The sequence below is a fragment of the Centruroides sculpturatus genome, unplaced genomic scaffold (genome assembly GCF_000671375.1).
Source record: "Centruroides sculpturatus isolate CEXI.00-Female unplaced genomic scaffold, Cexi_2.0 scaffold626, whole genome shotgun sequence".
In the NCBI taxonomy this organism is placed as follows: domain Eukaryota; kingdom Metazoa; phylum Arthropoda; class Arachnida; order Scorpiones; family Buthidae; genus Centruroides; species Centruroides sculpturatus.
In genome coordinates this window covers 35,225-62,629 of record NW_019384860.1, presented here as the reverse complement: position 1 = coordinate 62,629, position 27,405 = coordinate 35,225, and the positions used below count along the sequence as shown (strand labels likewise).

Here is a 27,405-nt window from a genome sequence, read left to right as displayed (position 1 = left end):
TGGAGTAAATGATTTCTAGTTTTTGCTAGTTGAAAATACTCAAAACAATCTGCCAAATATTTATTGGCAGTGGTGGACAATGGTTTTATGCCAATTAATTTATTTCAATCCTCACAAATCATTCTTTCCTCACGACAGTGGTCAATTGCTGTTGCCTGATTGTAAAACCTTTTTTAATGAGCAACTGGAATACTATGAGAGCTGTTTTTTTTTCTTTTTTAGTATTGTAAGAAAGACAAACCTTTTCTAGCAATGTCGAAAAAATTTTATTGCTGGCTGTACATGCTTATTATGTAATACGGGTATCCCTCTACAATATGGTTTCACTCTAATGCAGTTTTAGAAATTCTCCGTACAAAATTTCACAATTTTTAAGTGTAAACTTTGTTGTTTGATATTTTTTTTTACTCAAGTAAGCGCACACGTCTCAAATTTTCTCATGAATTTTAGAGTATTGAAATTTTCAAATTATTTTCTGCTTTTTGTCAGGTTTACTTTAATGAAAACTGATAGTGCAATTTTTTTATTCCTTGTCCTAACTTTCCTATCAACCAAGTGTAATTGTCATTGCTTTCAGACTTTAGTTCTTAAGACAGTGACAATGCTTTATTTTTATGGATTAATCTTTGTACGAGGGCTATTTTTTAAATAAGGTCCATTTGTGAATGAGAGTGAGAATGATGCGCGATTACAGCAGTGTGCATGAGCATCTGCTTTCAGCATGCTTTGCGGGTGTTTATATGCCATTTGCAGCTGTATCGTCTGTCTGTGTGCTGAGCTATAGAAGTTTATAATGTTTAAGAAAATTGAGTCACCCGCCAACTGTAAGATACAATCTGTTATTCGATTTCAGCACGAAAGATCATGGTAACTGTCTTTTGGGACAGGAAAGGGGCTTTGTTAGTGGATTTTATGCCAAGAGGCACAACAATAAATTCTGATGCTTATTGTGACCTTGAGAAAACTCTGCCGTGCCATACAAGACAAGCGGCGTGGCCTAATGTCTTCTGGCGGCAGGCAGCAGATTTCTTTGGAGTAGGAATTTAAAAATGTTTTGAGCGGTATGATAAATGTTTGAACAAAAATGGAAATTATGTAGAAAAGTAGATAGAAGTATGTTGAATATGGGAAAAAATATATTTTAATGATATTTACAGTATTTTTCTTCTTATCAAAAAATGGACCTTACTTAAAAAATACACTTTGTATTTAGTAAAGTTTAATTAAACATTTTTAGGTAAGTGTTATTAAACTTGTTTTTAACTGTAGATATATATTACTTATCTATGAATGATTACTTAATTTGTAAAAATGACATACAAAATACAGCAGTTTTTCGGTATTCAAACAATTTGGTATTCAAACACAAATTCTGGAAAAAAGAAAAAAGTCGCTCAGTACTCGACTGAACAAATGCAACCACTAGAACAAATTTTTGATTAATAACGTATTTTTATTTTATCATCCATGAAATTTTTTATGATAAAAATAAAAAATTGAAAATGTTTCTGATACTTCTGATTGAGATCAACAAAAAAACTGAGATGACGATGTTATCTTGTAAAAAGAAAAACACTCTGTCTGGTTTAACTAAATTTAATATTGATGCATAGTACAGTACTTTTAATTGTGATTGTTAATTAATTTTTGATTAGAAATAAATCATTGATTGCTTTAATAAACATGTTTCTCTTAGTAACAAAAAAGAATAGTATACTTTCATTAACTTTTGGAATGTAACTTTATGTTTTGCATTAGTCTGTTGTTTTGTATAACACAGATTAACACAGCACTTTTTTGGAACATAACTACTGTGTTATATGAGGGATACCTATATTTTAAAACTTTTTGGCCTAATTATAATTGATTAATGTAGACAGACTTTTTAATGTGACTTTACTTGTTTGTAAGCTATTGCCATTGCAACTGAAGAATTGCAATTTAGTTCAGTTTTATTACTGTGATATTTGTTTTGAGTATAATAAATAATATTGTAATAAAGCTGAATTGAATAATGCTCTGTCTCATCCATCTGAGGCTATTCTATTCTGTGGAGAAATCAAAGCAGTTTTTCTACCTTTTAGTGTATCCAGCTTCATTGTCACAACTGATGGATCAAGGTATCCTTCAACATATAAAATATGGGACTTCGAACACTTGGCTTTATTTATAACTCAAATGGGAGTTCAAAGTCCAATATATTTGCAAAACATGGTTTCAAAAACAATATAAAATATGGTTATAGAAAAACTTTTACATGCCCATATTGAAAATGAAGACTCAAACTTTTGACAAATGACCCAAAATTATCATTTATATTGAATATATAAAAAGTTTTGATAAGAAGAATTTGGAATTTTTTAATTATTTATAATTTTAATTATAAATGATAAAATTTTTATCTGTAATTTTAATTATTTTTTTTATAATAAATAACAATAGTTTAAGTAAAACCATTTTTATATATTAATGTTACATGTCTAAGTTAATTATAAATAATCTTTTATTGGTGTTAAAGTGTAAAATTAACTAATGAACTAATTTTTGTAAATAATAATGATTAAAAGTTACATTTTGTAAATTTGAATTTTCTTAAGAGTTAAAAATTCATATAAAACATTGAAATGTGCATTTCATCGGGCTGCAATTTGAAAAAAGTGTATTCAAATATATGCTTTTACTAGCTGTTACCTGCGACTTTGCCCACATAGATTTTGCAAGCAAACCCCATTTATATTCAGTATTTCAACAACCATAGTAATTGTTATATAACACCTACCACTGAGAATGATGAGAATTGCTGCAAATCAAACAAACTGTTTTGAATTTGGTCAGTTTTCTGGAACATTTACAATCATTCTATAATCGAACTAATATGCAATAACAAATTTGAATTTAAAACGGTCTGAACATTTGGTTAAAAAATCGAAATATATAAAAATATAATATTGTCTGAAATGTTATTAATTTAATACATCTAAGTACTCAATGAAGACTAAATGTAGTTGAAAACAAAAAATTGCATCTAAAATAGTACAGTAGAAGCCATTCTTCAGGTTAAACCTTAATCCCTTCTTTGGAAAAATCCCTTCTTAGTATGCATTTTCATGACATACCCTAATTGTGTAGCAAATTTCACCTCTTTAGGTTCAGCAGTTTGCTCTGGGTGATAATGAATAAGTCAGTCAGTCAGGACAAGTAATTTTATATATTTAGATAATCAGAATTGTTTTGCACAAATGTTGATTTTTGATTGAATTTTTACATATGGATTATAAGTTTTGATTCTAAGAAAGAAGTTAAAAAAAAAGCAAAGAAAATCTTCAGTGCAAATCTTTGTCATCTCTAAAGATAACTAGAAAGACAAATTAATTTAAACAATTTTTGTGGTTTTGAAATGATTTTTTGTATTTAAATAATACTAAATTTAAGTTTTTCCTGATTCTTATATAAGTGATGATATTTTATAGAATTTATATTTTAAAGTTTATAAATTAGTTTGCTAACTATAGTTTGTTAAATTTTCTAAAATTTCTATATTAATTTTCAGACATTTCACAAGAACTGATTTGGATCAGCTTATGATGGTTTTAAATCTGCAATGATGTTTATATATAATAGGTATTGATTTAATTTAAAATTTAAATTTTATTCAATACTGTAATTGTAAAAATTGAAATAAATTAAATGATCAAATATTCACATTTAAATATTTTTATTATTATTTTATTATGTAATTGATTGTATAAAAATTTAACCAAGTTAATTTTAAAATCTGTTCCAATGTGAAACTCTTTTGATTTCAGAAATTATTAATAAAACATATCAATTTATTATTAAAAAGCTTATTTTGATTAAATAATGATTGCTTCATATCAGTCAAGAATACTATTTCATTACATCTTGACTAATGAAAGTTAAACATTTGTTTACATTTGTTAATTTTAATTACAGTTTGAATGAATTAATTTACTTTAAAATTATAATAGAAAAGGATGGTCTATTGTATGAACATTAATATACATGATTTTTTGCATAGAATAGAGGAGTGCAAGAGGGAATATGGTGTCTCTTAAGAAAATTAGTATGATAATTGGATAATTAAAAAAAGATAAAAGGTATTTTATTGTAGTATTTATTTTTTGAGTAAAATATGCAGATTCCTTTCTGTACAAAATTTTGTTCTGTAAAAATTTAAGCCATAAAGTTTTTGGAAGAAAATACTTAAATATAATTACAATATTTTGTTTTTCAATAATGTAAATTTTTTCATCAAACTATGTACAAAAAATTTGTACTACTGGAAAACAGATGGATTTATTTTTCATAAAAACTTGCTTATTAATAAAATAATAAACTTATATTTATCTCTTGCCTTTTGCAAATTTGCTGTGAATAGCTCAAATAATAAGTAATAACAGAAATCAAAATCAAAGAAAATCTCAGAACACACAATAACCTACAATTAACCAATAACCAGCATGAAACTCTTCAAAAAATCGGCAAATGTTTTCGATGCTCCTCCTGGGCTCTTCTTCAGATTTATTTTATATCTTCTGTTATAACTGGATTCTTTAATTCAAATGTTTTTAAAAATTTGGAATGTGCTCCTTTTCTGAAAAAATTCCTAACATGGAAGGAATCCACAAGCTATTTCAAATATATTTTCTACCAATGGGGACTTGTTATGTGCACAATACCTTATTTAAATGTATCTTATAAAATATATTATGATTTATCGTGTAGTAAGAATTGCCATGCTGTAGAGAGATTCATTTCTTCTTTGAAATTAATGCATGTGTATTTGCGGTCGGCTTTAAAGATTTCCATTGCTTGTAAAATTCTTAGTTGCTCTTGATGTTTGGTGGTGAGGATAACATGTGCTTCATCGAAGATAGGTGTAATGCTCAGGTTTGTTGCATACATAGATAGGGCTGTCATAATTTATTATGTGTGATGTCGGATTTATGTTCTTTTATTCTTGTGGCTAATGAACGTTTGGTGGATCCGATATACACTAAAGGCCTATTCCATCTGTTATCTTTTAATGAATACTGTATATTCATGGAAATCTGTTTGGGTTAGGATTGTCCTTTCCGTTCCTTAATAAACTGTATATGGATGGGTTTCTTTTGTATGCAGTCTTAGTTTCCCTTACTTTGCAATTTTTTCGTACATTGCCTTTAGATGCAGGTTATATGTTATTGGTACCCTCTGTGTTTTCTTCATTTTTCGGAATTTTTTCAGAAAAAGAGCATGTTCCAAATTTTTAAAAACATTCGAATTAAAAAATCCAGTTATAATGGAATATATAAAATAAGCCTGAAGAAGAGCCCAGGAGTGGCATCGAAAATGTTCGCAGATTTTTTGAAGAGTTTTACATCGGTTATTGGTTAATTCTAGGTTATTGTGTGTTCTGAGTATATACAACCCAGTGTGGTGAGAAAGTACAACAAAGAAAATTTTCAATTTTTCTATTCTGTGTGATTTCATTTACATTTTCAAACAATTTTAAATAATAATGATGATCATGATAACAATACATGTATAATTTATTTGAAAAATCTATTGTAATTTTTTATTAAAATTATTTTATTTTTAATTTAGTTGCAATATTATATTGGACTATTTATTGTGCCATGCAACTGGGGACCACTGAGAATATGATGAGAGGTGGTAGAATCTTAGATAATCCTTCATCTGCTCCAGTTCTAATTGAAAATCCTTTATTTGAACAATCTGGAGATAGAAATGCAAATAGAAGTGGTTCCCGGTCAGCTCCAGTTTCACGTCAAGTTTCTGAACAGCATAATCATGGAACAGTAAGATCTGTAGTAAGAGGTGGAATCAGGCGTTCAAAAACATTGAAAGAGTAAGTTGTTATAAATTTTGATTATTAAAATTATTTGTTCGTAGATAAAAGCTTCAATAATATTGAATAAAGAAATTCAATTGGGTGGGTGATTTTTAATTAATGCCTTAAAAATGTATGTTTTAATAGTAAAATGTTTTTACTATTAAATTTTCAGTTTTCTTGTTAATTTATATTGATTATTTATGAAACAAAATGAAAATTTTTAAAAATTTTGAACATAATATAATAGTTTGGAACATATTTATTTTATTATTTATTATAATTTTTCATAATTTAACATCCATAAATTTTTATTTAAATCATATGGGCTAAAATTTATGTTTCAAAATGAAACGTGACATACACTTGCATTTTCCATGAGAAGGGTGACAAGGGTTTTGGAGAGCTAGTAAAAATTATGTTTCACTTTTGTTGTTAATGTTATGGACTACTCACAGTCAAAAACAGTTTTATTTTTTAAGTGGGGTTAGCAGCTATGGCTCATTCAGTTACAAGGACCAAGGAAAGTTTGATTAACAAAAAACACAATAGAACATTGGCTGTAACTTCTGAATTGATAATGAAATATTTAAAATAATGAAAAAATGGTATTACATGGCAAAACACATAATGTGCATGTTCACATTATGTTTTTTCACATAATGTTATTTTTCCATAAGAAAATTGTTCATGCACTTCTCAAAGGTAAAATTGCAACACCATGAACATGAAGGAATGTGCATAACCACATGCAAATTACAGGACTGGTAGAGGTGACAGACATATACAAATGATTAAGTTTGCATATGCATTGTGTCATGTGATACCCCAGTTTCAGGCTATAAAGACCAGCAGCCAGCTCAGGCCCTAAATGCGACCAGCAACAGTTTGCAGCAACCGAACTTTTGAAGAAGTGTAGAAAATGTCTGAGACAATAGTGAGCTGAATACCATTAGTTAATGGCTGGGAAATGAGACCATATCTTGGAGCTGCATGACCTCTTTTTGTCAATGTGCACAGCTGCCATGCATGTTGGGCATTGGCATGAGTTGGGCATGGTGTGTCACACATCCAGCAATGTGTGACATGATGGATGCAGGAACATCCATGCACATGCTGAAGAGGGACTGGATCCGGACAGGCTGTTCCATGAATCTGCCAGTCTGTGCACTCTGTTGTATGCTGATACAACAGAGTGCACAGACTGGCAGATTCATGGAACAGCCTGTCCGGATCCATTCACCATAGCACATGGGTCCAATGGTTCTGAAGTTGCCTTTTACTGTCATTGAGTGCATCTGTGTCCACCTAAACATTTGCAACAAATTGCATGAAGTTGGGCTGCATGCATTGCAACCATCAACAGGATGCCATCAACAGCTTGACATCTGGCATGCTCTTGTTGTTGTTGCAACTGGACCACTGAATGGCTATCAGGTATTGTTTACAGATGAATCCTGCTTCTGTCTGTGGAGGAATGACAGCCATGGATGGGTGTCATGGTACCCAGGGAATGCTATGTGCCAGTCCTTTTTGCTGAGCATTACACCTGTCCCACACCATGCTCATGTTTAATTAGTGGACAGTCCTGGTGCACATTTCCAGTACTCTGACAGCAGACCAGTATGTCACAATTCGTGTGACGTACTGTGGGGCTTGAGATTTGGCCACTAGTGCAGGTTGCATCTGACATAGTGTTCCAGCAAGACAATGCCTGACCACATGTTGCATGACAAACTCTCACCAACCTGGATGAATTCACATCCTCCCTGACCGGCAGCCTCACTGGATTTCTCTTCCATTGAACACCTGTGAGACTCCATCTGATATGAGGTAAATCATGGACCACTGCCACATACTGTACACAACATGCACACTGCAGTGGACATAGCTTGTCAAGGGATTATCTCCAGAATTGTGTCAAGGGATACCTCAAGCAACCATAAATTGCCTCATTGATAGTATGCCTTGCCATATAGTAGCTTGTATAGCTGTCTGTGGGGGCTATATTTGTTACTGAATAAATAGATGTCTTTTGCATATCTTTGTTTGTTCTTTTAATAATTAGCATATCTCTGTCACATCTACCTGTCCTATAATGTATATATGGCTAAATGCATTCTTTTGTGGTGCTGCGATTTCACTTTTGAGGAGTGTATAAACAGTCATCAGGATATGTTAAAATAAGGTATTTTTAATATTCCATTCTCAAATTTCTTCATTATTAATTTTTTTAGCAAAGAGATAGTAAAGGAATATATATGAGTGCACTTATTTGTTATAAATAACAAATAGCAATTTGACTTGTTATTATAAACTTTTTGGGCTTTTTTCTGTTTTTATATTTTAGATACATTCTCAAAAAATTTGTGAAAAATATACTGTGTAGAAAGATACTGTTTGTGTGGAAAATGGAAGATCGTTTTAGGCCTTAAAGACCAGTAAAAATAATACAATGTAATAGGATGTGTTAAACAAAATATTTCACTTTTAGTTAATAAATTAAGTAAGTTACAATTGTCCCTTATATATCAGCAAAATTCAATAAATTTATATTATATTTGCATAAAATTAAATTAAATTTTATTTTTTATTTGACTTTTTTAATTAATAACACACAGAAAACCAATATCCAGTATGAACAGAAAATGAAAAAACTATTGCAAGTGTTTTCAAACTGCTTGAGTTCTTCAGGCACTGTAATGGTTGTTAGATGGAATGTTGTTCAGAACATAGATGCGATAGGGACCTTCTGTATATTGGTCCACTAAACATTCTATGAGAACCAGGATACAAGAACATGTCTCTGACATGCAACATGCTAGAACCTCCACAGACCTACCTTTGCAGCAGATCTGGAAATTGTGGTAAACTTTGTGGGCCAAACTCCTCTTCACCACACCCAATGGAACACCTAAGATGGTTGGAAAATTGGAAGGCCATTGAAATCTTGAAATCCACTGAACTTAATGCCAATTTTATATCATCCTGTATAAATTTTAAGGAGGAAATGATGCTGTCATTGCTCTTGCAAGCTCTACTTGACACGATGCTTTAGCCGTTTGGTTAGTTCTTTGTTATGCACAAGACAACGCATGCGCAGCTTTGAATTTTTATACTCATACTTCGAATTTCTGGGTTCAAATTTTATATTTAGTTCAAAAGCTTTTATGTTCTGAATGCCATTTCATCTAACAACTGTTACAACACCTGAAGAACTCAGAAGGTGTTGGAAAGCGTTTGTGTTAGTTTTTTCGATTTTTGTTCACACTGGATATTGGTTTTGTGTGTGTTTATTAAAGAATTTCCCAGTGTGTGATGTGTTGTAATTTACTTTTTCGATTAAACACCAAAATAGCTTTTAACATTGAATGACATACTACAACTATTCTGTTTTGAAAAAATTAGATTGGATTGATGGGATAAGGCAATGGACTCTACCATGGAAGAATGTCTCCTAGGATGACTTTCTGTAGGAAGCTTATCCCTGTTTAGATGTCAGATATATGAAAAGAACCCTGAAAACTCCACATGGCCAATCTGTTGGTTAGGTGCAAACCCATGACCAATGTTTGGTGGTGTTATCCACTCAGCCATTTGTGGACCCTATATTAAAAGGAATTGGAAGAAATGCAATCATAAACAATCATCAAACTTTGAATTAAATTTTTTCTGACTGTAAAATATGACAGTGGAAAGGTGGAACATATTTCCGTTAGTTAACTGTAACAACCAAAGCACTTTTCCAGCAAAGGATTGGTTATATGACAAACATTTTTGATTCAATTTACAAGTCTTCCTCAGTCCCACATAGAACTTTCTATCATTTTAAAAATGGAACACACCTTTGTTCTATAATGATTTTGAAATTTAAATTATGGAACATTAAGTTTTATTCTATGATGATGGTTAAAATTCTGAAGTGACATAACCAGTTTTGGTTTCTAATTACATAGTAAACCCAATATAAATTAAAGTACAGGGTGATTATAAAGTCTCAATCCATTTTTGTGAAAATGGTAACAATATAAATCCCCAATAACAATATAAAACTCAAAACACAGAACAGTTTTTGAAGAGATTATCAAAGGATATCACATTGAATTGCAAGTGATGCGTACTTATAATCATATCCATATTTTTAATAAATTCAAATGAAATATTTTTGTTTACTTAGTTTTTATTTAGGTTTGTATATTGAAATTTCATATATTTAGCAGTATTTGCTAAATATATGATTAACTAATTAAAAGTTCATAACCTGTGTTTCAAACACCTCTTTTAATTATAATTACCAGATTATTGTTGTCTGTGATCATACTTTTTCATGATATTTCAAATGTGCACAAAATAACCATTATTATATGAAACACGCTATTTTAAACAGAAATAAATCAACTAGAAAGTTTACTATAAATATGCATAATGTTTCATTTAAATTTTAGTTTTTGTTACTCTTTCTGCCCTTTTGCACTAAAAGGGCCATTTTGTTTTTATACCTTTTGAGGATTCAGCTAGGTCCACAATTAAAAATTTCTGGGAGTTGTTTGTTTCAGTCCCTAGTGAGTAGGTCCTGGGTCCTCAAAGCTACTGTTTTGGGGACTCAGGATCTACTCACTAAGAACCTACCCAAAGCTGACACCCTTAACTCCCTCAGCTATCTGGCCATTGAGCTTCTGACTTTGCAAACATTTTGAAGAATTTCCAAACTTTTAATTTCTTTGACATTTTTTTTTACTTCTAACTGCTTTTTCTTTTAAATCTTTATAAAATATAAGTATGCATGTTATGTTCATTTATTTTGTGAACAGTGTTGCCAGATGGAGGTATAAATATAGTTTATTTAATTCAAGCAAAAACCAGTTTACCAGGAAAAATTTTGCTATTTAACAACTATGCAAATGCAGAGGAGAGATTGCAATATGTGAAAAACCATATATTCATCAAAAAGTTGATCTTCCAGAAATCAGCTGGAGCATAGCCATTGTCGAATGTGTGGAAAAATAAGAGTTGCAAGTTACTAGAAGGTATGACACCAGATACATTTGGGCTAAGAGTTAGATCTGTAATTGAAGCACTCAACGGATTTTATGAAAATTCAAAACGCAAAGCAGCAAATATAAATGACATTTTCAAATTAAACATAAGCATTGGTAGCATATCAAAAATCAAGTTGTCAAAATGTAAAAAAAAAAAATATGAGCAAATAGAACAAGAAATAAACAAGAGTAAAGTTCTACCTACATATTGACAAAACTAGCCATTACAGTAAAGGTAAACTTGGCTAGTGCTGGATGTTTATAAGTGATATGGCAAGTTTTGTAAAGATGAAAAAGTTAAGAGGAATGAAAGTTTTACAAAATAGTGTGTTCTGTAATTGTAATAACCTGATAGTAACCAACAGGTATGCATGCAGCATATTACTACTTTGCTGATGAAAACAGGCAGATGTGTTGGGCACATTTATCAAGGAACTTTGAAAGATTAGTGCATAGTTGGAACACTAAAGTTAGTTTTTGGCTGTTCAATTGTTTACACTAAAAAAGTTCTATTAAAGAGTGAGATAGATGTTTTAAGGTTTACCAGATGCACCAGCAGATTGCGAAAGTGTACAAGTTATTACTTGAGGGAGATATCATGCTTACCCGAAACAATTAGAGCTTCTCAAGTTGCAAAAATTGTTTTAAAGTTTAAAACAGTGATGTGGAAATTTTTCGATGATCCAGAAAACATTCCACTGACAAAAACCATGCCAAGTGACAGATACAGCATTATGTTGTTTACTGTAAAAACTCATATTTTACACAGAGTGAGGAAATACATGTCTTGAGCAAATAACTTTGTTATTCTTAATGTGCAAACAAAAGGAGCTAAATCCTTTCCATAATCTCTTATTTATTGTTTCTACATTGCTTAGCTGAAAGGATACTAATTTCTCATATTTTAATCACACTCTGAAGCTATAAATGTAGTTTATATAATTCAAGTAAAAACCAGTTTACTGTAAACAAATTTTGATATTTAGCAACCATCTGGATTTGTGAAAAATCATTTGATTATTTTCTGAATCGACATAGTTTTTTAATGATTTTGACTGTTTTCAACTTTTTACACTGCAGAGTCTCAAATTGACTTAAAAATTCTGTTGTGCAAGCTGTAATGTCAGTATTGTAGATGTTACAACTGAACTAAGATAATTGTATTTAGACTAAACCTGCTAGTTGTATTTTATCTTTATAAATCAGTAAAAATAAACACAACTAACAAGTTATCTTTACTAATTGCATTTAATTTCCTTACATTGTTACTAATAATGCTTAAACAATCAATGATTTTTATTTACTGCTGTTAAAATATACAAACTTTGGACATGAGCTCATTGAGTTTTAGATCAAGTATTGAGTTCAAGTAGAAGTGAAAAGGCTTGATGAGTCTAAGTACTTGGAACCAAAAAACACTAATTATGAAGTTGTTCAGATCTTTGATGTATTCTGCAGCAGCTTCATTGCAAATGAAAGTAATTACATTTTTGGAAATAATATTATAGCAGCCAATTTATTTGTCTTGTTGTTTTTCACTGCTAGCTAGATTTAAAACTGTGAATGATTTGAAATAAAGATTTTTCTTTTTAACTCCATTATCTTTGAGAATCAGACAAAAGTACAGGATGGGAAAGAAAGTCACTTAACACCCTGCTACAGAATATAGAATGTACCAGTACATTGAGCACATCATGTGTGAGAACTGCTGGTAAGGCAATTCACATTTTTTGCAGGATAGAAATTGTATGAAAAGCATAGGTGAGATAAATACCCAAACTTGTAACATCAAATGTGGGATTGGGGTGAAGATCTCTGCCTAAACATCAGGGTCTTGACATCAATCCTTGATAGGACTAACCATTCAATAGACTCAAATTAGTCAAAGCAGTTAGTTTAGTTTAATCTGAATGGTACTAACAAGGGAACTGTCAGAATGTCTTTTAATAAATATTAATAAAATTTAGTTAATAATTATGTTAAAATTACACAAACACTATATTAAATTTGTGATATTCACTAAAAGTGTTAATCAGGGTTAATAGCAATCAAATGTCACACTATTTTATATTAGTTTAACACAAATATGCAAATTTTTAGTAGTGAAAGGTCGCGGAGGAAGACGCCGATATTACATTTACAGAGTAGAATAAGGAATAAACTCAAATAGATGTTATATGAAAGATTAGATTGCGGCAGTTGGCAACACAGCATTTAACCACCATCCCACCTATGTGACATCAGACCGTGGCTAACTCCACTTTTTGGGTCGACATAATTCTGTTCGGTCGCTCACCTCACCGTGCACTCAGACAACTGTTTCCACAGTCGATGTAATTGTAACTCTTGTATATAGTTCTGTAAAATTGGGATCATTCATTCAACATGACGACAACACTATTCGTAGATGTAATAGGATCGATCGACATAATCAATTTCCTTCTCAAGAGGTATGCCTATGTCGATCGATCCTATTGCATCTACGAATAGTGTCGTCGTCGTCGTCATGTTGAATGAATGATCCCAATTTTACAGAACTATATACAAGAGCTACAATTACATTGACTGTGGAAACAGTTGTCCGAGTGCACGGTGAGGTGAGCGACCGAACAGAATTATGTCGACCCAAAAAGTGGAGTTAGCCAAGGTCTGATGTCACATAGGTGGGATGGTGGTCAAATGCTGTGTTGCCAACTGCCGCAATCTAATCTTTCATATAACATCTATTTGAGTTTATTCCTTATTCTACTCTGTAAATGTAATATCGGCGTCTTCCTCCGCAACCTTTCACTACTAAAAATGTGCACATTTGTGTTAAACTAATATAAAATAGTGTGAAATTTGATTGCTATTAACCCTGATTTAACACTTTTAGTGAATATTACAAATTTAATATAGAGTTTATGTACTTTTAACGTAATTATTAACTAAATTTTATTAATATTTATTAAAAGACTTTCCGACAATTTCCTTGTAAGAGGGATATTAATTTGTAGGAACAAAAATGGAAGTAGGGTTAAATCAATTTATAAAACAATTAAATATATTTTATTTACACATTAATATAGAAAAGGATTACAATTAACATAATATTCCAATAATATATATCAAACCAATATTTGACTAAATGAGATTACAAGGAATTGATTTTTCAACCATTTAAATTATCTTAATGCGAACTACAAAATGTTTTGAGAGATTTTACAATGAAACATATACGTTACCTCTCCTTGTAATGATGGACATGATGAGAGAGAGAATCTTTTTCTTTCAAGGGGAGGACTTCTCCTATCGTTTTTTCATGATGGGATCAATGCACCAAAAATAAGGTGGGAACGAAATAGGTTGGCTCTTAATCAATTGGCTACACAGCCTGTGGCTATAAGCATGGCTGTACATGACTAAAAGTGCAGTAAAGAGGTGGTCTTCAGCTTTTTATACAGAATCAGTGGACCAATGAGGATTGTCCATGATTCCTTTCGGATTTTGTTCCTAAAGGATTAATCAAACTTATCACCTTTTTAAATATTCCTGCAAATAATTTAATATCGTTTAACTGATGAAGATCATTAAAGACGTTCGAAAACGTTTTTACGATATTAAATTATTTGCTAGAATATTTAAAAAGATGATAATTTTGATTAATACTTTCTAGTTCCAGTCCAAGTTAATATTTTTATTGTTTCTAAAGGAACTATAAAATGTTACTTTCACTTCTAAAGGAACAATGTCACTTCTCTAATGATTCAGAGGAAGTGTAAAGATGACAAAAAAGATAAACTTTCCATTTTTTACAGCTTTAAAAAATATTTTAAAATATTGACTAAAAATCACTTTAAAAGTATTGAAATGGTCCCTATCAAACTCCCAGTTTTCACACATGTAACATGCATAACTTTGTAACCATTTGAGGTAGGTCAATAAAATCTTTCAGCAATTCTTTGTGAAATTCTGACCCTAAATGATGTGTCACATGACTCCCTTCCCATTTACAGTTGCAAAGTTGCATTCAATATGGCTGCCATTAAGATGGCAACTGTGCATGTAACACACAACCATCTGTTTCTCTCTTGGTCTAATGTGTTCCTGACATGAGCAAATTAACTTTAGGTACATTCTATATTCTGTAGCAGGATAAGTGACTTTCTTTTCCACCCTACATATCAACTTTTTTACTAGGAATTGAATAATTGATCACTGCATGGAAGTTAAAAGAATGATCTCTTGCCCAATTGTCATCAAAAGGCACAACAATAAATTATAAAATAGTAAATGTAAGGGCAATGACATGACTTAAAGAAAGATTACTAGAATTAAATGAATGCTAGCCACTTAAGTATGTAAATAGGGTCAAGTGGGCATATAATCATGTAACATCACCACAACCACACTATAAGAAGGTAAAGCTCAGATCAAATGAGGTGATGCTAAGGATTGAGCAAGGTTAAAGCAAGAATTTCAAGTTTCATTGATGACATAGAAGTTTTTTAGTGATGGTTAGGTCAGGGGTTGGCAGTTTGTCAAGTGAGAAGAGCCAAATTGTCATGGAAACAGTATAACAAAAGTACCAGAGAGCTGCATATATAACGCGCACCAGGGAGACACCCCTTAGTGCACGTTACAGGCATTCCGTGACAATAATAAATTCCTATTACAAATATACTGAATTATTTATATTGTTATTGGCTATTGGCCAAATAAATAATAATAATTTATACTGTTAATTTGAATGTGCGAAATACGACACACGACAGGGGTGCCTCTAGTGGCTGATTTTGGCATAACATTACACGGATGGACATGCGTTCAATGGGTTATGTATATATAGATATGCTTCAAATGTTGCCACTCGCATGTGACTCATATTGATCAATGCGAGTGTGGTCATGTGCGGACGGGCTAAAGAGTGGTAAAGAATATGCCGTACGAGTCGAAGTTTGTTCGGCGGCTCTATCTCATAAATTCATAAGTTATAAGGCTGCAGTGAAATGAGGTGAAGTGAAATTGGAGTTTATGTTCGAAGAGCCGCAAACATCTATGCAAAGAGCCGCTAATTCCGTTAGGGTTAGGTGGATAAATTAAATTCACCTAACCATCACTAAGAAACTTCTGTGTCATCAATGAAACTTGAAAGCCTTGCTTTGCTAAAAGCCTTTGCCTTTGTAAGATTTATTTTTGAATTTTTAAGATTTCCATTTAAAAAATGTTTTTATTATATTTTGAACTTTTGCTAACTTTATTTCAATTATTGTACATATTCAGGCTAGAAGAATAAATTGATTTTTTGTTATTACATATAGTAATCATTTCAGGTTATTGATTCATTAACAGTTTTTGTTACTTATTGCTTGCATAAAGTCCAAGCCTGGCACTAACTGAACCCTCGTTTATGTAACCTATCCAGACTCTCAATAGAAATAGATAAGGTGTTACAATTATTTATTATAAACTTTGTATAAAGTTGAATTAGTTTTTATGAATAAAGGGTTTATTCTTATTTATAAAGTTAATTTATGGATATTTTCTCTTCTGTCAATATAGCTATTAACTTGACTATATTATTCACACCACATGGTGTGATAAGTTTTCATTAAAAGCCAATTGGTAGCTATATTATGATGTTTCTAGGGGTTTTTAGATTCAAACCTACTCCCGTGACACCAATTTGTGAGCCACTGGGGGGTAAGAGGAGTCCGCTCCTTCCGGCCACAGGTCGGTGACCTACTTTCTTGTCAAGGATGGCGTTTCGTTCAGTTACGTGTTACGCGAGTGGAGGAGAGTCGGAGGGGTCGACGATAAGACGTTGGCAAAGTCGAGTAACGACACCATTTAAAACAAAACAACGGTTTATTTTACTAGCTAACTAAATAAAAATTTTACAAAACTTCATAGACTTCGCGGATGAGAGAGAGAGTTTACAATAACAAGCGTTCATACCTCTTGGCATATACTAGTGGGATATTTTCCCGTAATGTCGTCCTTTATGGATTCTGAGCGGTGACACAAGTATAGGTCGGCGACGAAAGAGTAGGGCTGCGATGGAGAAGGCGATGTCTGACTTCGACGTTTGGCGATTCTCCCGATGAGGGGAAGGTGTCGGGCTTTTATACCTTTTTCGGTGGGAAAATTAGTCAAGTGATCAATTGTTTTAGCAGGTGTGGGATTAAAGGTGGTGATCGAATGACAACAATATGACGAATTTTGCCTATAAGTGTAAACAATACATAGTTTGATCGTGAGAATGTTTATAATTAAACAGAAAGAGTTAGAAATTTCTCATGCACTTTATATTTCGTTTTTGTAGGTCCAAATTCGTTTAGTTAAAGGAATTTTTATTTAAATTTATTAAAATTTTAAAGGGTTACTTTCTTTTATGAAATTATATGCACTTCAAATTTCACATATTGATAGAAGAGAAAATATAATAATTAAAGGACATAAAACATTTTATTACTTTATGGATATAAGTAATTGTTATCTATAGCAAACAATTAACCACATTCAAAAATGATCTATATAAGAAAGTAATAGATGGAATTATTATCTGAATATCATTTAAAGTTGTACAATAATCTTTTTAAGAATTTACTTTAAGAGAAATTTTAAATAATACATATTTTGCTTCTCAGTTTCAAAATATTTATCAAAACCATATTTTGAATATTAGATATCTCAGGAAAAGTACTGCCTCGTTTTTTGGAATAGATAATGAAACAGAGCAAGATAGTTATCAACGATGGACAGAGAGAAGGAGGCGACTACTAAGCAAGAAATATGGGCAATTGAAAAAGGTAAATTGCTGATACTTTGAAATTATTTTTTTATTTTAATAAACATTAACTGATAACATATATGCAGATACCATTACTGATCTGGTTAAATAAAGTTTAGATAACTAATTTGTCAATGGAATGTAAAAAGACTAGAAAATATAAACTGATATTTTATATTTCAGTTTTAGTGGAAAATATTATTTAAGGAAACAAGTGTAAATATTTTTTCATTAACTTGTTATTTTTTTTTTTTTGGCACTTTAATTATATTTAGTATATAAAGAAGAAAGTTTATTAGTTGTTTCTTAATTTGCTCTTCATTCATTCAGATAGTTTCAGCAAATGTCATGAAACTTATGTATCATCTTCTCATTCAAGTAAAGGTGAACAACTAAACTTTTTGATTGAATAAACTAATCCCAAAAACAACTCACAACAGACTCTTTTCTATCTGATAGGCAAGATTATATTTGAATACATCTTAGTTGAAATTTGAAAATTGAATACATAGTTATTTAAAAAATTTTTGTATCTGTTATGTTTTTCTTTTGTATTTGTTTTTATTTATAATATATTATTGCGCTCCTGCAATGCAAACTTCTTACACAATAAACATTTTAAATTTAACTTGTTGTTAGATTTGCATTCTACCAGTAGAACCTGAGGATGGCCTTTTTAAAGGTTGAAAACAACAGGGTTTTCAATAAATGTTTTTGTTCTTTTAACTGGATATTGAGTTTGGAAGTGTTCTGAAATAACTTAATGTGTTAGTTTTGCTTTTCAGACTCCAAACTGATAAGGTTACTAGCACCTGCATTAATTAGTAAGTAAAATTGGTGGTATATTAAATAATTTGAAGTGGCAAAAAAATTAAAAAGTGGCGAAATGATTGGCTATTTTTTTAAAAAATTTTCCAAGGCAATTCTTGAAACCAATTTATCAGCTTTCCTAACAATTATCAATCAAAATCTATATGTATTCAGCTTACATTTAGAACAAGAAATTTTCAAATCTATTCACTTAGATATTCAATTAATGGTCCTCTAGAATGGCTTCTGCACCAAAGTATATAAGAAAATGGGTTACAAACCTCTCTTCATCCGTAAAGAATCCTGAGACCCTTTCACATGTAAGATAGCTACATTCAGGGCCCTAATTAAGAGAGCCTTCCACACACTTCTGATCCTATGAACAGAAGAAAGGATGTAAGTATATCTCTCAAGAGGCTGTAGATCATGGATACCATCCAAATCTTATAAAATTTCTAATTGACAGTTTCCAATTGTCCACTGACAAGTGATAATACTGAACATCCAATATATAAAGTGGTCCATTTTAACCATCACCTATGTAATCTTTACAAACAGATTGCTAAGCACAAGGATATTAATTTGGCACACAAATGGAATCTTATTCACTATTTATTCATTATTAAGGAATTCAAAGGATTCAATAAATTACAATACACTTCTTGGGATCTATTCTATCCCCCTTAAAGACGAATGGTTTAACAAAAACCTAGTTTACTTCAGAGCCACTAAAAGATTGTTGGAGAAATGGATTAAGGAGCATATATACTCTATTGAAAAGGACCTATCTTTTATCACCTTGAGTTCTTACATAAGTGAAAACATCAATGTAGCCTAAGATCAAGCTCACATTGTACTGTACATCCCAGATCTCATTAGTCCAAATTAAAACACCTACAAAAGTTGAAAATTTTCAAGACATCTTTTAAAGAAATTGATAATGTGATTAATTATAGGGAGCAGAAACTTTCTTCAATGCATGGAGATCTTTATTTTATTGTCTCATAAACCTCCTTTGACATTATCAATCAAGTACAGAGGCAATCAGGTGCCTGTGCATTGGGGCACATGAGTGCATGCTACTCCTTTGTTGTCAGGCTGCCCTTTTCTTAATCCCTAAGGGAGCTCGAAGGCTTCACTTTATTTTTAAATTAGTTACTTATCAGAGAAAATTTTTTACTGATGACAAAATTAAAATAAAAATATTTGTTATTAACTGAAAACAAATGTTGTAGCAGGTTGTGATTATTTGATCGATTACTGAGTTGCCACTGTATTTGATTAATGCAATTTTGATATACGCAATAGCATTGAGGGATTGATTAACTGTGTTAATCAAGGGTTACCAGTATATATATATTGCATATTTTATGTAATGTACAGTACATATGATGCCATTTTTTTTGTAGCTTGTGCTCCCCCTTTTTATAGTCTACAGGTCTACTGCAACCAACAATATCTCACTATTTGGCTTTCTTGAACTCCATGCTATATTCAATCAATGTTTCAAACTCAATTTTCTCTCCTGAATTACTTATCGACCTGAAGATGACAACTTAAGTTCGTCAAAAATGTTTGTTTTTATTAAATCAATATTATACTGCTGGATTTTCTGGTTTGGTGAATGTTTTTAATAGTAATATTAACCCAGTTCTCTGTCATTACTACAAGAAGAAGTAAAAACATTCTTTTTATGGAAAATTTTCATGATAAAGAAAATGAATCTGAATTTTTACTAAATTTAGTGATGGCATACACCATAAACCACAAGTATTAAATAATGTGAAACTTTTAAATTGAGTTTTAAAACACACAGAAAGTTGTGAAAAATACTTAATTATTCTTTAAGTACTTTTGCTTGTGTCAGTGTCAGTTTCTTTGGAAACATACATAATAGAACAAATCTTTTTAAAAATTTAGAGAAACTTTCTTCTTACAATGGTAATGGATTGCAATAATAGGAAATTAATTAATATGAGACTAAGTATCTGATTATTAGTTAAATATAAATAAAAATGAATAATAATGATGCAAATGATAAAATTTGTAAGTGATACATGTGTAAATGTTGTGGAGAATAATTGTAAAAGTATGAAGGAGGAAGTATGAGGTGATGGGTGGCTTGGTCCCACCCAGTGTAAACAGAGCTTTCAGATGTGCAGCCAATGTTCTGGAAAGATTAAGGTGGGAGCATTGACCACTTACTGCTTGTAAATAAACAGAACTCCCAGAAAAAATTTTATCCTCATCACTACTGGATAATAGACATTGCACATCATCTCAGGGAGGCATATAGTAGTGCTTGAGAAGTGTAAGCATAGCAAGCTTGTTAAGAACTTATTGTTGGTGATGGATATTTTATATTATTTCCAACTTTCTCAGCAGAGACAAACACATCAAATACCACCTAATGTTTGCTGAGAAAAAATTTATTTATTACACTGTTTTCAACCTCTTTTTAGTATAGGTCATCCTCATGTTTTAGAATACAATTAGGATATTATATATTCCTTCAAATGCATCCCGAGCAGTCTAGTAGTGTGTTAGATTGTTTGAATGGTGCTGAAAATGAACTGTATAAACCCTGGATTTTTTATGTTTAAGGAGGCAATCTTGATTGTTGGAAAGGATATGATGCAGTGAGGGGGTTGGGGACACGGGAAAACAATAAAACAAGTTGAAAGAGAAAAATAATGTGGAAAGTTTTAAAGAAATGTTACTTTGTAGAATAGAAACCTTGGTAAACAGTTTTCTGGAATTGAGGCCAAAAATTCTTCATGGAAACCTTACGAGGCAAAAAGTATGTTATTAACATATCTAAGGTAAAGTAAGAGATAAGATGTCGTGAGAGAGGAGTTAAAGATGAAATCCTCAATTCTTCACATGTGGCTAAAAATGTGGATAGCGGTTACTTCATGGAGACATCTTGATAAATTTTTTTAAGAACTTAAGATTTGAAAACTTAGAAAAGATTTAAGAACTTACTAAATAAAAAATAATTGTTGTAAACAATGATACCTAAGATTTTCCGATAAGCAGTATAAAGTTAATAGGAAAACCCAGGTTAATAAATAATGTTTCAGTTAAAAAAATAGCCTGGAAAGTTGGGACAAAGAGGGTAAAGGAAAATATTATAGAGGACTGTTGCATATTTATTTATTTCATCATAAAGTTAACTTATTATATGAAGATATTTTTGATCTATAATTAATTTTGAATTAAGACTAAATATTTGTTTTTGCAGTGGTCAGTATCTTTTTAATATAATATTGTGATGATAATATAAATAATAAAATTTTTTATCATGAATAGATGATAAATCTTTTATTTCGGTAATATAAAATTTTGGAATTTTTATTCTAGGATCACTATTTGCAGTCTTCAGATGAACACATCGGTCCTACAGAGCTACCTCACTTAGCATCTTATCCTGCACGAGATTCTTTTATGGAACCATCAGAAACAAGATTAGGTACTTGCAGAACAGATGCTGTTGATAATGTTGATGGTGTTTCAAATCATAGTCAGTCTTATCATTGGCAACATCAACAGAAGGAACCTGTGTATAAAATGATGTGGGATGGTATAAATTTTATAGCCACAGTGAGTATATTTTTAATTAACTCCAAATTTTGTATATTATAATGTGTGACACTCATTGCTGTAGACGTGCCAAAGCCAGAGGTGCAGTATATTTTCAGGACTCAAAATTCTCAGAAAATTATTGCACACATATTTTGATGTTAATATTTTTATTTTATAATAAATCTGAAAAAAAATATGAAAAATAAAGAAAAATAATGTTTTTATATTTAGCTATTTAATTGAGACAATTCAGAAAAAGTTTTTAAACATTGTTTATTAATTTGCAAATTATCCATATGGGGAATGAGTGAATATTTCATTTTAATTCAAGCTGACATTTTGTTCATTAAAAGTATCAGAGTTTTTAAATAAAATCCAGTTTTCTGTTTTGGTTCTTTTTTAAAGCTCTTGGATTTTCAGTTTTGGTTTTTAGTAAAAATCAAAAGCATGATTCTGTAACTGAGACTGACTTGTCCTTACTGCAGGGGGCATAACTGTGTAAAACTGCAATGATGTAACAAGTGACTGAACTGTTCATAAACAAAATAAACATTTAAATTTCATTTTTTAAAGCACAAGATTTTGGTAAATTTTTTCAATTTATGTCTATAGGCTATACTTCTAATCCTTATATTATAATACACTGAAATCTCACTTAATGAGCACCTTGCATAACAGGTATTTTGCATAACAAGCAAAACAAATTGTAAAAATTTGCCTTGCTTAACGAGTGATGTTTTGCATAACTAATGACAAGAAGGAAAACCCCGAATTGTGCGCATGCTCCATCAGTCTGTGTTTAGCACTCATTCTGCTAGCATCTTAGTGTCGAAATTAATTAATTTGACTAGAGGTAGGCAGTTATGCTGCCATCTCGTATTAAATTTAATGACCAATTCCAAATTAAATTTTAGAAATATGTGAATTAAAAATTAACTATTTATAATTATTAAATTTAATACAAGATGAAAGCATAACTGTCTACCTCTAGTCAAATTAATTAATTTCTTTTATTTAATTATAGCCTTTACATAGCCAAGAATTTGGCATATCATTAGGAGTGTTTATTGAACATATTATCTGTGATTTTTTTTTTTTTTCATTTTCTGCAAATCAAATTCTCATTCTAGGTTGGTTTGTTCCATGCTAGAAGAAAAAATGATGATGACTTATGCTGCTTATGCACATTGTACAATTTTTTTTGATTAAAGGTTATACATAAAATATTTGAGTATTTTTTTCGGTGTGGAATGCATTATCGTATTTTACATTAATTTCTATGGGGGAAAATTGTTTCACTTAACGAGTGTTTCGCATTACGAATACGATTCTGGAACGAATTATGCTCATTAAGCGAGGTTCCACTGTATAGTATTTGATTTATATAACTATAAATGTTATCTTATGTAAGGGTTTATCAAACCAAGTGTCCAATTTAGCACATTTTAAAAATTCTTTAAATTGTGTACAATAGAGGAATAAAATTTTTTAAATGTGTTAGATTGATCACTTGGTGTGATAAACCCTTAAGTAAGATAACAATTATAGTTATATAAATCAAATACTATAATATAGGGTAGACCACAGAAAAGTAGCCCACCAGTAGACATAATGAGCAAGTTGGACTGCTTGTCTAAAGCTTTATTGACTTATCCACATGTTACAACAGATGCTGAAAGTTGCACACACCCTTCCACTATCGTTATTCACTGTTGTAGGGAAAACACCATCTTTTTGACACGACAAGCACAGAAGGACTGGAACCAGCTGATTAAAAAGGGAAATTAACATTGTGACTTTGCACATGGGGTGACACATCGCCAAGTGGATGATTGGCAGACAGAGTGGAAGGGGATTCACCTCCTCCAATTCAAAGTGAGGTGCCTGCTGGATATAGGAGACAGGCTACTTTTCCATGGACCACCCTGTATAAGAAATGTAAAGATGAAAACCATATGAGGAGTTTGGTTATTTTAGCTTACCATTGTCATGTTTATTGTGATACTTGGATGGTACAAAATTGCACAATTTCATTGATCAAGTAGACATTAATTGAAAATACAATATCTTAAAAAATTTAAGCTATCATATATTTTTTCCTACTGTTAGCATAACAAACTGTTTCATTCACAGCCAAATATCAAATGATGATATGCCAATGAATCAAATTTCGCAAAAAATGTATAAAAAATATTTAAACTTGGCACCCTCGAAAAACCACTGAAAACATATTTAGTGCAGGGTGGTAACCTCGTATTATGTAATTTTCCTATTCGAATGCCACTAATGAGTTTATTGGGAAATTAATTCAATCAAAAGTACTAGTTGTCCTCCTTCTGGAAGAGAGGATGTTCAACAACTACTACTTAATACTGGTGTACTATTAATACTTGAAAAGTAATCTGTGTTAGATAGGTTGTGATGACCTCGCATGTGATCAAAGTTGCTAACCTTAACATCCAAAAGACTTGATATAAGATTTGTTTAAATGAAAAAAATCATGTAAAAATGAGAGAATATTGGTTGGTTGGTTGAAAGAAAAAATATTATGAATAAGCTGATGTTACTGAAAAATATCGAGAGTAAGCTGTTACTTCAGTCTATAAGACTTATATGCATAGGTATGTTTTATATTTTTATGAATTCTACAAAACTTGTGTTTTTATATGTATGTTATATTCTGTTTTAATGTTTTAGTTGGCTGAAGAGGGGCTTAAGAGCCTGAAACGTGTGAAATTTTCACACGTATCAACTAAATAAAGATGAGAAAACTTGCCAAGTGTCTTAATTTATAGCACTTTATTGTGTTAGAAGCATAAACAAATTGTAAAGCACGGTTTCATATCATCAAAATGAGAGAATAATTTTTTTATGTGATCCTGTAAAAAAAATTCCAGGTTTTTGATGAAACCAGGTTGAAAAAGTAAAGCTCAGCGAAAACAGCTAAGTAAACGAAACTTTTGAAAATTGTGGCATAAGCACACCAGAAGTAGATTTGACAGTAAGACTCAACGTGTGAATAAAGAGCACAATACACATTGAACATTATTGGTGTTCAATGGTTTTATTCACTCAGTTACTGGAGGGTACTTATTGGGCTGCAATTTGAAAAAATGATAGACCTACAAATTCTCACTGTCATCAGTCTATCTGTCTTTTTTTAATCTCGAGAACTAAGTTAGATAGATGAAAGTCGAGACCAGACATGGAAATTGTAAGAGAAAGAGGACCTGATTAATTATATACTTACTTCCAATTTGTCCTGCAAGTCATGTTATTCCAATTCAAAAATTTTCCTCTGAATGGAGTTAGATACATAACCGGCATGACACTATTGCTAACAGGAAAAGTATGACGTACAGGGGCAAAACACTACTACACTCCACACAGCCAAGTGCTATGTGCTATCTGTCACAGTAATGGCATAATGGTGCAACTATTTTGCACTATAACATTGTTGCAGTAATTCAATGAATACAATAGTTTTTAAAATTAGATCCCTTTTTTTGCAATAATTATATTTATTTAATCATTTTGTTGACTTTTTGCCAGTAGATGGTGCCATGTGTAACTCAGAAAATCTAATGTAAATAAAAATTAATTGATTTTATAGAAATGCAATTGATATGGGATATTTGACATGATCTAAGTTAGAAGCATCTGAGTATAATGGCAGAGTTTCATAGCAATTGGTTGAATGGCATAGGCATGCATAGTGAATAAGCAAACAAACATCCTTATATATATATATATATAGATTATCCAAAAATACTAGCCAATCAATAACAATATTTTACCCAATGGGTAAAATAAAGTTGTTGATTAAAGATGTGATAATTCCTAGAAAATAACAGTGATTGAACTTATTTTCAAACTAGAAGGTAGAATTATTGAAATTTAAACAGTGGAATAGAAGCAGAAGGATAAATCATATATGTATAGGGTTGGCAACTAAGTGATTGCAGATTTTAAATAAGAAGGAAAATTCAAAATTTTTGCTTAAAAATATAACTTTATTCAATTAGGTATTGTCCATTTTTGTCAATGACCTCTTGCCATCTTTCAGGCAGTGTCATAATTTCATGTTCATAAAACTTCTGATTTTTGCCAGCAAAAAACTGAATTAAATGTTTTTACATCATCAGCATCATTAAAAATTTTACCATTTAAGGAGTTCTTCATGGAATGAAATAAATGGTAATTTGAAGGTGCAAGGTCAGGGCTATATGGTGGATGTGACAACACATCCCAACCTAGCTCCAATAATTTTTGGCGAGTGACCAAAGATGTGTGGGGCTTTGCATTATCATGCATTATCAGAATTGGCAAATCGTAACACCCTTACAATTTACCAATTCTGGCCGTTTTTCTTGAACTGCATCGCTTAGTTTGGCGAGTTGTTGAACGTATACATTTGAATTAATCGTTTGGTTTTTTGGTAAAGGTTCAAAGTACAGAATTCCTTTATAATCCCACCAAACTGACAGCATAATTTTTTTTGGTGAATCTCAGCTTTTGGTGTCATCTGGGCTGGTTCATCTTGCATCACCCACGATTTTTTCCGATTAACGTTGCTATAAACTATCCACTTTTCATCGCCAGTAACCAGTCGTTTCAGAAATGGATCAATCTCATTGCGTTTCAGAAGTGAATCACAGATGCTAATGCATTGAGTCAAATGAATTTCCTAAAGCTGATGAGGGACCCATAAATCCAGTTTTATTGACATAGCCAAGCTGTTTTAATTTTTTTTGAATGCATGTTATGTGATACATTGAGCTTCTGTGCAATCTCACGCGTTTTGCTATGACAATCTGAATCGATAATGGCCTTGATTTGGGTCTCATTAACTTCAACTGGACGGCCAGATCGTTGAGCATTTTTCAGTGAAAAATCATCAGAACGAAATTTGGCAAACCAATTTTGACACTGCCTTTCTTTCAAGGCTTCATTCCCATACATGGCACATAACTTCTTGTGTGCTTGTGATGTGTTTTTGCCTTTTCGGAAATAATACAATAAAATATGTCTGAAATGCACGTCTTGTTCTTCCATTTTTAAATTGGGATAAAAACGGAACTAAATAACTAATCGATACAATTTTTTTACTAAATTAAAGGTGGAAGTCCAAACAACAAGAAAACAATATAGGTTAAATGCTTTGAACATGATGACAAAGCAAAAAAATGTGCTAAGGCCACCTATTGACAAAATCCACAATCACTTAGTTGCCAACCCTATATTATACTGGAGTAGAAGAGAATTGTCATTTATTTTAGCATTATTTTAATAACAAAATGTAGATTAAAATTTTCTCTTATAATAATAATAATAATAATAAACTA

General features: G+C 31.2%; 1 protein-coding gene across 3 annotated transcripts in view; it reads left to right on the top strand.

Annotated features, from left to right (window-relative positions):
- Window positions 1-27,405, top strand: part of LOC111630648 (inactive rhomboid protein 1-like) — a 55,382-nt gene that overhangs the window by 14,658 nt on the left and 13,319 nt on the right. The window contains exons 2-6 of one of the 3 annotated variants that reach the window (XM_023374787.1): window positions 3,551-3,621; window positions 4,045-4,118; window positions 5,608-5,872; window positions 17,561-17,684; window positions 21,839-22,078. In XM_023374787.1, coding sequence (XP_023230555.1) covers window positions 5,640-5,872; window positions 17,561-17,684; window positions 21,839-22,078 — 597 coding nt within the window. In that variant the 5' untranslated portion in view covers window positions 3,551-3,621; window positions 4,045-4,118; window positions 5,608-5,639. Of the gene's footprint in view, window positions 1-3,550; window positions 3,622-4,039; window positions 4,119-5,607; window positions 5,873-17,560; window positions 17,685-21,838; window positions 22,079-27,405 lie in introns of all 3 variants that reach the window. The other 2 variants (XM_023374785.1, XM_023374786.1) reach the window with 2 other exon arrangements.